We start from the raw sequence: 13,324 nt of genomic DNA on the forward strand, positions 1-13,324 counted from the left end.
AGTTCCAGTCTTGTGTGACCATCTGAAACAATGGTTCTCAACAACTCTGAGATGGAATAGACAGAGTCAAAACTCACTAGATGCCCCCCAGATTAGTGATATGGCATCTACACTGTGATGGCCAGCTGGAAATAAACCAAGTATTACATAACAGCCCAACCCCCTAAGACACTTTTTTCTGGAGAATTTTCTTAATAAGGACATCCTATATAAGTGGTAGATATTTCCATTGAGAAGCACAAATTGCTACACACAACTATTATTATTCAAAATAGCCAAGGCAACAATCATACAAAGGATCATAACTCTCTAATAAAAGATTCTGAGGAGGGCTGGAAAGATGTCTCAGCAGTTAAGAGCACTGTCTGCTCTTCCAGAGGTCCTGAGTTCAATTCCCAGCAACCATATAGTGGCTTACAACCTTCTCATATGAGATCTGATTCTCGGTTGGGAGGCTATGTGAAAACTCATATGCGTAAAATTAAATGTATAAATGAATATTTTTAAAAAGATTCCAAAGAAATTGAAGTAGATTAAATTCCTCTCAAATACTCCATAAATAATGAAAAAAATGTCAATCACATGAGTGGTGAGAAATGTTGAAGGAGGAATTGTATTTGATGAGCAAGGAGTATTTGTGACAAGAACATGAAGAAGGGACTTTTGAGGGTAAAAGGGAGCTAACTAGATAAGGGGGGCATGGCAGACGGCAGCAGGCAAATGAATGAATGAGAATAGATAAGGTGGAATGAAAATGTATAATGGCATACATGTAAGAAAATGCCATAATTAAACCCACTGTGTTGTATGTGCACCTAAAATGTAATGAAACAGAAAAAACCTCAATGAGATCCAAGAAAATACTGATGAATGAAATTAAAATGAATACATAAAATTTGTCTGAGATATTCAGAAATGTAAAAATTTTGAAATTAATCTTGAAAGTTCATTTATAATAAACACAACACACACACCAGAGAAGAAGGCAGAGTAAGAAGGTAGGAAGAAAAGAAGGTAGAGAGCAAGCAAGGAAGAAGCAAACAATTTTCATTAAGAAATAAAGGAAGTGAGATGCTCCAAAACAGACATGAAAGAAATCTCAAAGGACGCAACAAAAGATGCTAAGATCCCCGTGTTTATAGTTTATAAACTTTAACATTGTCAAAGTGTCCATACTTCAGAAAGTGATCTATAGACTCAATGCAATCTCAACTAGAACATCAATGCCAGTAAGAATAGAACTGGACTGTGGGAGCATAAAACTCACATGGGAACACAGAAGACTGCAAATAGCCAAAACAATATTGATCAAAACCAACAGGGCTAGGAGTCACTACAATACCTGATTTCAAGGCATAGCACAGAGCCACAGTGACAAAAACAGTCCAATAACTGCATGAAGACAGACTCATGGACCATCAAGCTGACAGAAAGAGTGAACCCAGAAATATATCCATAACCATGCAGGCAACAGAATGCATCTACAGTCAGCCAGTATCTCAGCAAGGCTTCCAAATACTCATACTGCACAAAGGACACATTGTTTGAAGAATGGAATTGGGAAAACTGGGCATCAGCCAAGACTAAACCCTAACCCTCACCCTTCACGCTATACAAAAAGCAACCCTATGTGTCCCAAAGAGCTTACTGTAATATGGAAACCTTGAACATCTTAAAGGGAAACAGGTATGAAAAGCTTCATCAGATTGTCCCACATGGGGTCAGCAAAGCGTAGGATCAAAAGGGAACTGACAAGTAGCATGCCATCTAAGTGAAACACTTCGTAAATACAAAGCAAATAAACACCAGAGAAATGAGATGATTTACAACGAAAAGCCTTAGGAGTGCATCATGTAACAGTCTCACTAGAGAGGCCCCCGGATGTCAACAGGAGCAGAACATGGACATGACAAAGTTCGTCAGAGTCACTTTGAAACATTTCAATGAAATGAAATAGAAAGGTGCTTCCTGGACCAACTGGAAACACTTTGCCCACGGACTCCTCCCGATATAGAGAGGCCTTAGAGTTGAATGAGCTCACCTGCTCTGTGAAAAGCTCTTCTTTACTGAGGATAATTTTAACATCGCTCGCAACCGTGTCAATGAAATAATTTTGCAAATGGAAAACCTTTGAAAAGTAAGGATTTCCAATGTACTTCAATAGTTTCTCCGTTAAGGATGTATCTGGCTCATCTGAGAGCAAATGTGGAGACTTAATGTTTGCCTTGAGCTCCTCCAGTGTCACGTTCAAATCCTCAGCGATGTTTTCCAGTGATGCCTCATCCAGGCCAAAGGAAGATCTATAGTCATTCAAAGTCTGTTGCAACATCTCCATGTCCTTTTGGGTCAGTCCCAGGGATGGTATGGTAGCCCATGCTCTTGGCATTGTGGATTCCTTCCAGACCTTTTGTTTCAGCATATCCCTCTTCCGGTCTATGGTGGAATCTGTAACAATAGGCAAAGTGAGCATGAACATGTGGTGTTTGTAGGCTGGGAGCTGGCTCAGAAGGGTGGATTCCAGCTTTGGGAAGTCAAAGTCAGACACATCAAAGTTAGAGACTAAGAAGACTGGAGGCTCCTGGTGGGTAACTTCCTTAAGCATACTTGAAATGGTATGTCGAATCTGCTTTAATGTGTTCTCTCTGTTGAATCTCCTAGGATTACTCCGTTTTACAACCATTAAATCAAGATCTGTGTGGGTTCGAACAAAATAGAAACTCCTATTCATTTGCACAATGGCTTTGGCAAGTTCTGCGTCATTATGTTTAAAGCGTCCGGAAGAGACAATAATGAAGAAGTCATACTCCTCAAACTCGATTTTCTTCAGATAATCATGTGGTTGGAAGGCAGTAGATCCAATGCCAGGCAGGTCCCACAGTGTCACACTGGGAAACTTTGTGTAAGTGTATGGTGTTCTCTCAGTGGTTGTATGTACCACCCCTGTGGAAGCAGCTGCACCTTCTTCATCATCCCCCACTCCCTGGAGAGCATTGATGAGACTGGACTTTCCAGCCCCAGTCTCCCCCATCACTGCAATGTTCAGTGGGGCTTTCTCTATGCCACCCAGAGCACTGCTGATTGCAGAAACTGTTTCCTGAAGGTTTCCATCCTCTAGGGATGATTCAATGAAGGCAATTAATTCCTGAGACAGGATTTTGGTTTTCATCTTGAAATTCTGAAGATTTGTGCCAAAGCTGGAGGTCAAATCAGGATCCTCTTTTGGAGGGGGTGTAGAAGAGGAAGTCTGACCCATGCCTTGGACGTGTGTCGATGGTACTAAAGAAAGGAAAGAACCAGGATGGTTAACAAATGAGTTCAGCAAGAACAACCAATGGGAGAGCAGGGTCCAATATCGGCCCCTACATTATAATTAAGGACTTTCTCCCCTTCAATCAAATGTGCAGGACTTAACAGCACTTACTCCTGGCTTTAGGTTTAAATTTTGGTTTGACTCACACTCTTCACCTTTAACTATTATTTTCTTTCTCTCTTTTTAAATTATTATTAGGTATTTTCTTCATTTACATTTCCAGTGCTATCCCAAAAGTCACCCATACCACAAAGGGGACAACCCTGGAGTTAGAAGACCTAGGAAAGAGATCAGGAGACATAGATGCAAGCATCACCAGCAGAATATAAGAGAGATAAGAGAGAATTTCAGGTGCAGAAGATACCATAGAAAACATTGATACAACAGTCAAATAAAATGTAAAATGAAAAACGCCCCTAACCCAAATCAGCTAGGAAATCCAGGAGACAATGAGAAAAACCAAAGTTAAGGATAATCGGTATAGAAGGGAGTCAGGTTCCCAACTTAAAGGACCAGTGAATATCTTCAACAAAAATCATAGAAAAAAACTTCCCTAACCTAAAGAAAGAGATGCGCATGAACATTCAAGAAGCATACAGAACTCCAAATAGATTGGACCAGAAAAGTAATTCCTCTCATTACATAATAATTTAAAAACCAAACGCATTAAGTGAAGAATATTACAAGCAGTAAGGGAAAAAAATCAAGAAACATCTAAAGGTAGACCTATCAGAATTACATCAGACTTCTCACCAGAGACTATGAAAGCTAGAAGATCCTGGGCAGATGTCATATAGACCCTAAGAGAATACAAATGCCCACCCAGGCTACTATGCGAGCAAAACTCTTAATTACCATAGAAGAAGAAACCAAGATATTCCATGACACAACCAAGTTTGCACCATACCTTTCCAAAAATCCAGTCCCTCTAAGGATAATAAATGGAAAACGCCATCACAAGGAGGAAAACTACACCCTAGAAAAAGCAAGAAAGCAATCTTCTCTTAACATACCAAAAGGAAGATACTCACATAAACACAATTCCACCTCTAGGAATAAAAATAACAGGAAGCAACAATTTCTTTTCCTTAATATCTCTTAATATCAATGCACTTAATTCACCAATAAAAAGATAGAGACTAACAGACTGGATATGTAAACAGGACCCACCATTTTGCTGCATACAGCAAACCCACCTCAGTGACAAAGACAGACACTGCCTCAGAATACGAGGCTGAAAAAATTTTTTTCCAAGCAAATCATCCCAAGAAACATGCTGGAATAGCCATTCTAATATCAACAGCAACTTTCAAGCAAAAATTATCAAAAAGATAAGGAAGGACACTTCATACTCATCAAAGGAAAATCTACCAAGAAGAACTCTCAATTCTGAATGTCTATGCTGCAAATGGAAGGGCACCCACATTCATAAAAGAAACTCTACTGATGCTCAAAGCACACATTGCACCTCACCTAATAAAAGTGGGAGACTTCAACATCCCACTCTCATCAATGGACAGATCATGGAAACAGAAACTAAACAGAGCCACAGTGAAACTAACAGAAGTTATGAACCAAATGGATTCAACAGATATCTATAGAACATTTTATCCTACAACAAAAGGATATACCTTCTTCTCAGTACCTCATGGTACCTTCTCCAAAACTGACCATTTAATTGATCACAAAACAGGCCTCAACACATAAAGTTTGAAATCATCTCATGCATCGTATCAGATCACCATGGACTAAGACTTGTCTTCAATAGCAATAAAAACAATAGAAAGCCCACATACACCTGGAAGCTGAAGAATGCCCTACTCGGTGATAACTTGGTCAAGGAAGAAATAAAGTGAGAAATTATAGACATTTTAGAATTCAATGAAAATGAAGCCACAAAACACACAAACTTATGGGATACAATGAAAGCAGTCCTAAGAGGAACACTCATAGCTCTGAGTCCCTCCAAAAAGAAACTGGAGAGAGCATACACTAGCAGCTTGACAGCACCTCTGAAAGCTCTGGAACAAAAAGAAGCAAGTACACCCAAGAGGAGCAGAAGGCAGGAAATAATCAAACTCAGGGCTGAAATCAACCAAGTAGAAAGAAAAAGAACTATACAAAGAATCAACAAAACCAGGAGCTGTTATTATTATTATTTTTTGATAAAATCAACAAGATAGATAAACACTTAGCCAGACTAACCAGAGGGCACAGACACAGCATCGAAATTAACAAAATCAGAAATGAAAAGGGAGACATAACAACAGGAACCAAGGAAATTAAAAGACTTCAGGTCCTACTACAAAACCCTGCACTCAACAAAACTGGAAATTCTTGATGAAATGGACGATTTTTTAGACAGATACCAAGTACCAAAGTTAAATAATGATCACATAAATGATCTTAACAGTCCCCTAACCCATAAAGAAATAGAAGCAGTCATTAATAGTCTCCCAACCAAAAAAAAGCCCAGGACCAGATAAGTTTATTACAGAGTTCTATCAGACATTCAAAGAAGACCTAATACCAATATCTTTAATCTATTCCACAACATAGAAACAGAAGGAACACTACCCAATTCATTCTACAATGCCACAGTACTCTGATACCTAAAGCACACAAAGACCAAACAAGGAAAGAGAACTTCAGACCAATTTCCCTTATCAATATTGATGCAAAAATACTCAATAATATTCTTGCAAAATGAATCCAAGAACACATCAAAACAGTCAGCCATCATGATCAAGTAGGCTTCATCCCAGAGATTCAGGGTTGGTTCAACATACGGAAATCCATCAATATAATGCACTATATAAACAAACTGAAAGAAAAAAAATGGTCACATGACCATTTCATTAGGTGCTGAGAAAGCATTTAACAAAATCCAACACCCTTCCATGACAAAATTCTTGGAATGATAAGGAATTCAAGGCCCATACTTAAACATAGTAACAGCAACATACAGCAAACCATTAGCCAACATCAAACTAAATGGAGAGAAACTGGAAGCAATCCCACTAAAATTAGGGACTAGACAAGGCTGCCCACTCTCTCCCTAGGTATTTAATATCATACTCAAAGTCCTAGCCAGAACATTTAAACAGCAAATGGAGGTCAAAAGAATACAGATTGAAAAGGAAGAAGTTAAAATATTACTCTTTGAAGATAACATGATAGGATACTTAAGTGACCCCAGAAATTACACCAGATAACTCCTACAGCTGATAAACAACTTTAGCAAAGTGGCTAGATATAAAATTAACTCAAACAAATCAGTAGCTTTCCTGTACTCAAAGGATAAACATGCTGACAAAGAAATTAGGGAAACAATTTTATTTTTATTTTATTTTATTTTTGGTTTTTCGAGACAGGTTTTCTCTGTATAGCCCTGGCTGTCCTGGAACTCACTTTGTAAACCAGGCTGGCTTGATACTCAGAAATCTGCCTGCCTCTGCCTCCAGAGTGCTGCTGTTAAAGGCATGTACCACCATGCCCGCTGCGAAACAAAATTCTTAATAATAGTCACAAATAATATAAAATACCTTGTCTAACTCTGACTATGGAAGTGAAAATCTGTATGACAAGAACTTCAAGTCTCTGAAGAGATAAACTGAATAAGATCTCAGAAAATGGAAAGATCTTCCATGCTCATGGATTGGCAAGATGAATATAGTAAAAATGGCTACTTTGCCTAAAGCAATCTACAGATTCATTGCAATCCCCATCAAAACCCCAACTTAATTCATCACAGAGTTAGAAAGAGCAATTCTCAAATTGTTGTGGAATAACAAAAAACCCAGAAAAGTAAAAACTATTCTCAACAATAAAAGTACTTCTGTGGGAATCACCATCCCTGACCTCAAGCTGTACTACAGAGCAATTGTGATAATAACTGCATGGGATTGGTTCAGAGACAGGCAGGTAGATCAATGGAATAAAATTGAAGACCTAGGAATGAACCCACACATATGGTCACTTGATCTTCGACAAGGGAGCTAAAACCATCCAGTGGAAAAAAGACAGCATTTTCTTTCTTTCCTATTTTTTTTTCCCCCTGAGACAGGGTTTCTCTGTATAGCCCTGGCTGTCCTGGAACTCACTCTGTAGACCAGGCTGACCTCAAACTCAGAAATCTGCCTGCCTCTGTCTCCCAAGTGCTGGGATTAAAGGTGTGCGCCACCAAGCCCAAAAGACAGCATTTTCAACAAATGGTGCTGGCACAACTGGCAGTTATCATGTAGAAGAATGCGAATTGATCCATTCTTATCTCCTTGTACAAAGCTCAAGTCTAAGTGGATCAAAGAACTCCACATAAAACCAGAGACACTGAAATTTATAGAGGAGAAAGTGGGGAAAAACCTCGAAGATATGGGCACAGGGGGAAAATTCCTAAACAGAACAGCAATGGCTTGTGCTATAAGATCAAGAATTGACAAATGGGACCTCACAAAATTGCAAAGCTTCTGTAAGGCCAAAGACACTGTCAATAAGACAAAAAGGCGACCAACAGTTTGGGAGAGGATTTTTACCAAGCCTAAATCTGATAGGGGACTAATATCCAATATATACAAAGAGCTCAAAGAGCTGGACTCCAGAAATTCAAATAACCCCATTAAAATGGGGTACAGAACTAAACAAATAATTCTCAGCTGAGGAATATCGAATGGCTGAGAAGCACCTGAAAAAATGTTCAACATCCTTAATCATCAGGGAAATCCAAATTAAAACAACCTTGAGATTCCACCTCACACCAGTCAGAATGGCTAAGATCAAAAATTTAGGTAACAGCAGATGCTGGCGAGGACGTGGAGAAAGAGGAAAACACTCCTCCATTGCTGGTGGGATTGCAAGCTTGTACAACCCACTCTGGAAGTCAGTCTGGCAGTTCCTCAGAAAATTGGATATAGTACTACTGGAAGATCCAGCAATACCTCTCCTGGGCATATACCCAGAAGATGTTCTAACTGGTAATAAGGACACATGCTCCACTATGTTCATAGCAGCCTTACTTATAATAGCCAGAAGCTGGAAAGGACCCAGATGTCCCTCAACAGAGGAATGGATACAGAAAATGTGGTACATTTACACAATGGAATACTACTCAGCTATTAAAAACAATGAATTTATGAAATTCTTGGGCAAATGGATGTATCTGGAGGATATCATCCTGAGTGAGGTAACCCAATCACAAAAGAAGTCACTTAATATGCACTCACTGATAAGTGGATATTAGCCCCAAAACTTAGAATACCCAAGATACAATTAGCAAAACACAAGAAAATCAAGAAGAAAGAAGACCAATGTGTGGATACTTCATTCCTCCTTAGAATAGGGAACAAAATTCCCATGGAAGGAGTTACAGAGACAAAGTTTGGAGCTAAGATGAAAGGATGGACCATCCAGAGACTACCCTACCCAGGGATCCATCACATAATCAGTCACCAAACCCAGACACTATTCCATATGCCAGCAAGATTTTGCTGCAAGGACCTTGATAACAACTGTCTCATGTGAGGCTATGCCAGTGCATGGCAAATACAGAAGTAAATGCTCACAGTCATCTATTTCATGGAACACAGGGCCCCCAATGGAGGAGCTAGAGAAAGTTCCCAAGGAGCTGAAGGGGTCTGCAACCCTATAGGTGGAACAACATTATGAAATAACTATTACTTCCAGAGCTCGTGTCTCCAGTTGCATATGTAGCAGAAGATGGCCTAGTCGACCATCATTGGAAAGATAGGCCCCCTGGTTTTGCAAACTTTATCTGCTCAAGTACATTGGAATGCTAGGGCCAAGAAGTGGGAGTGTGTTGGGTAGGGGAGCAGGGTCGGGGAGGGTATAGGGGACTTTTGGGATAGCATTTAAAATGTAAATGAAGATAATATCTAATAAAAAATTGAAAAAAAAATAATTGAAGACGCAGAAATGAAACCACACACGTATGGTCACTTGATGTTTGACAAGGGAGCTAAAACCATCCAGTGGAAAAAAGACAGCATTTTCAACAAAAGGTGCTGGCACAACTGGCGGCGTTTATGTAGAAGAATTTGAATTGATTCATTCTTTTCTCCTTGTACAAAGGTCAAGTCTAAGCAGATCAAAGAACTCCATATAAAACCAGAGACACTGAAACTAATAGAGGAGAAAGTGGGGAAAAGCCTCGAAGATATGTGCACAGGGGAAAAATTCCTGAACAGAACAGCAATGGATTGTGCTCTAAGATCAAGAATTAACCAATGGGACCTCATAAAATTGCAAATCTTCTGTAAGGTAAAGGACACTGTCAATAGGACAAAACAGAAAGCAACAGTTGGAAAAAGATCTTTACCAACCTTACATTTGATAAAGAGCTAATATCCAATATATACAAAGAACTCAAGCATTTAGACTCCAGAGAACCAAAAACACAATCAAACAGTGAGGTGTAGAGCTAAACAAAGAATGAGGAATACCAAAGGCCTGAGAAGCACCTAAAAAAAAGTTCAAGATCCTCTTACACCAGTCAGAATGACTAAGATTGAAAACTCAGGTGACAGCAGATGCTGGCAAAGATATGGAGAAACAGGAACACTCCTCCATTGCTGGTGCGATTGCAAGCTGGTACAACCAGTCTGGAAATCATTCTGGCAGTTCCTCAAAAAACTGGACACAGTACTACCTGAGAACCCAGCTGTACCACTCCTGGGCATATACTCAGAAGATGCTCCAACATGTAATAAGGACACATCTTCCACTATGTTCATAGCAGTCCTATTTATAATAGCCAGAAGCTAGAAAGAACCCAGATGGGTTTCAACAGAGGAATGCATAGAGAAAATGTAGTATGTTTACACAATGGTGCGGTACAAAGCTATTAAAACAGTGATTCATGAAATTCTTAGACAAATGGGTGGAACTAGGAAATACCATCCTGAATGAGGTAACCAAATCACAAAATAACACACATGGTATGCACTCACTGATAAGTGGATATTAGTCCAAAAGTTCAGAATACCCAAGATTCAATTCACAGACCATATCAAGCTCAAGAAGAAGTAAGACCAAAGATTGGATACTTTGGTCCTTATGAGAAGGGGGAAGAAAATATTCATGGGAGGAGATACAGAGACAAAGTGTGGAACAGAGACAGAAAGAAAGGCCATCCAGAGACTGCCCCACCTGGGGATCCATTCTATATACAGTCACCAAACTCAGACACTATTGTGGATTTTCAGTGCTTGTTGACAGGAGCCTGATATAGCTGTCTCCTGAGAGGCTCTGCCAGTGCCTGACAACTACATAGGTGGATGCTCTCAGCCAACCATTAGACTGAGCTCAAGGTTCCCAAAGAGGAGCTAGAGAAAGGACTGAAGGAGCTAAAGGGGTTTGTAGCCCCATAGGACGAACAACAATATGAACCAACCAGAACCCCCAAAGCTTCCAAGGACTAAATCACCAACCAAAGAGTACACACGGAGAGACACATGGCTCCAGCTGCATATATAGCAGAGGATGACCTTGTTGGACATCAGTGGGAGGAGAGGCCCTTGGTTCAGAGAAGGCTGGATGCCCCATTATAGGGGAATGCCAGGACCGGGAAGCTGGAGTGTATGGGTTGGTGAGCAGGGGGTGAGGGGATGGGATATAGCGTTTTCAGTGGGGAAACCAGGAAAAGGGATAACATTTGAAATGTAAATAAAGAAACTATCTAATAAAAAATCACAGCTAGAAAAGTAGAGAAACAAAAAATATGGCTGGCTTAAGAAAATTAATCTACAGTTTCAATGCATTTTCTATCAACATTCTAATGTCACCATTCACAGAATTAGAAAAAAAATTAAATTTAGTTGAAAGTATGAAAGATCCCAGACAACGCAAGCCTGAGGCAGGGAAAATACTCATGACATCACTGTCCTTGGTTTCAAGCTCTGCCTCAGAACCACATTAAGAAAAGCACATGGTATGGTCTGGATACCAGACATGATAAAAGCATGAGAGCTCAGATAATACAGACATAAACCCATAGGGCTACAAGCACCTGACCATTGTTTGTTTGTTTCTTCCCTTCTCCATGTCTCCTTTTTTTTTTTTTTTTTTCTTTCAAAGGATCTTATTGGATAAAGGACTTTCCTTTAAAACATGGTGCTCAAAACTCTGGAAAGAAACACACTTAAGAAGTAGGGATAGAGAAGATGCCCCAACTGGTAAGAAGGACACATGCTCCACTATGTTCATAGCAGCCTTATTTATAATAGCCAGAAGCTGGAAAGAACCCAGATGCCTCTCAACAGAGGAATGGATACAGAAAATGTGGTACATCTACACAATGGAGTACTACTCAGCTATTAAAAAGAATGAATTTATGAAATTCCTAGGCAAATGGATGGACCTGGAGGGCATCATCCTGAGTGAGGTAACACATTCACAAAGGAACTCACACAATATGTACTCACTGATAAGTGGATATTAGCCCCAAACCTAGGATACCCAAGATATAAGATACAATTTGCTAACACACATGAAACTCAAGAAGAATGAAGACTGAAGTGTGGACACTATGCCCCTCCTTAGAATTGGGAACAAAACACCCTTGGAAGGAGTTACAGTGACAAAGTTTGGAGCTGAGATGAAAGGATGGACCATGTAGAGACTGCCATATCCAGGGATCCACCCCATAATCAGCATCCAAACGCTGACACCATTGCATATACTAGCAAGATTTTATCGAAAGGACCCAGATGTAGCTGTCTCTTGTGAGACTATGCCGGGGCCTAGCAAACACAGAAGTGGATGCTCACAGCCAGCTAATGGATGGATCACAGGGCTCCCAATGGAGGAGCTAGAGAAAGTAGCCAAGGAGCTAAAGGGATCTGCAACCCTATAGGTGGAACAACATTATGAACTAACCAGTACCCCGGAGCTCTTGACTCTAGCTGCATATGTATCAAAAGATGGCCTAGTCGGCCATCACTGCAAAGAGAGGCCCATGGGACACGCAAACTTTATATGCCCCAGTACAGGGGAACGCCAGGGCCAAATAGGGGGAGTGAGTGGGTAGGGGAGTGGGGGTGGGTGGGTATGGGGGACTTTTGGTATAGCATTGGAAATGTAAATGAGCTAAATACCTAATAAAAGTGGAAAAAAAAAAAAGAAGAAGTAGGGATAGGTAGGGGCTTTGCCAGGAGGGCTCCAGCTACTCAGGAAAGAAGGCCATGACTACAAGCAGGAGCTCATGGAAATTCAAAGCTTCTGTCCAGTAAAGGAAACAGACGAGGAAAGACAGTTTTTCCAGATGCGAGGGGATTCTTGTCAGTAGTTCATTCAACAGAAGATTAATGTTCAAAATATGCAAAGAACAAAACAAAAACCCTGATTAGTGAGAAAACAAACAGCCCAATCAAACCATGGGGCATGTAACTGAACAGAGTTCCAGAAGAAGAAATACAAATGGCCAATAAATGTAAATATTTCTTTAATGTGTTCAGTAGCCTCAGCCATTAAAGCATGCGTATTGTAGCCACTTTGGGATTTCATCTCACCTGAGTCAGAGAGGTTTGCATCAAGAGAGAAAATGGCAACAGATGCTGGTGTGGATGTAGCAGAAGGGGAGTCCTTATTTGCTGCTGTGGGGCTGTAAACAAGCACAGCCATTATGGGGTCAGTGACACCATTCCTGAGCATAGCCCAAAAGGACTCTATATCCTAGCACAAAGATATTGGAACATCATGTTCATTACTGCTCTAGTAATACCTGAGAAATACAATCAGCTTAGATGATAAGTGGATAATGAAAATGTGCCACAGAGACACAATGGAACTGGATTCATGCATAAATATAAATGCAAGTGTATAATTTTCAGACAAACTGGCAGAACTACTAAATGTTAAGTGAGTTCACCCAATGTCAGAAAGGCAAACCTGATGTTTTCACTCACATGTGGATTTCAGCTTCTCATTTTTAGGTATGTATATTTATGTTGTAGGAAGTGTTTGCAGAGGCCAGGAAACCGGAAGGAGGGCCATAAGAGGAGT

The 13,324-nt window shown here is 40.1% G+C and overlaps 1 protein-coding gene across 1 annotated transcript in view; it reads right to left on the reverse strand.

Annotated features, from left to right (window-relative positions):
• The window catches only part of 9930111J21Rik1 (RIKEN cDNA 9930111J21 gene 1), a 33,232-nt gene that overhangs the window by 18,550 nt on the left and 1,358 nt on the right, over positions 1-13,324 (reverse strand). The window contains exon 3 of the mRNA NM_001114679.1: positions 2,042-3,276. Within this exon, the coding sequence (NP_001108151.1) occupies positions 2,042-3,253 (1,212 nt within the window). The 5' untranslated portion in view covers positions 3,254-3,276. The remainder of the gene's footprint in view (positions 1-2,041; positions 3,277-13,324) is intronic.

Source organism: Mus musculus, chromosome 11, assembly GCF_000001635.26.
Source record: "Mus musculus strain C57BL/6J chromosome 11, GRCm38.p6 C57BL/6J".
NCBI classification, from domain to species: domain Eukaryota; kingdom Metazoa; phylum Chordata; class Mammalia; order Rodentia; family Muridae; genus Mus; species Mus musculus.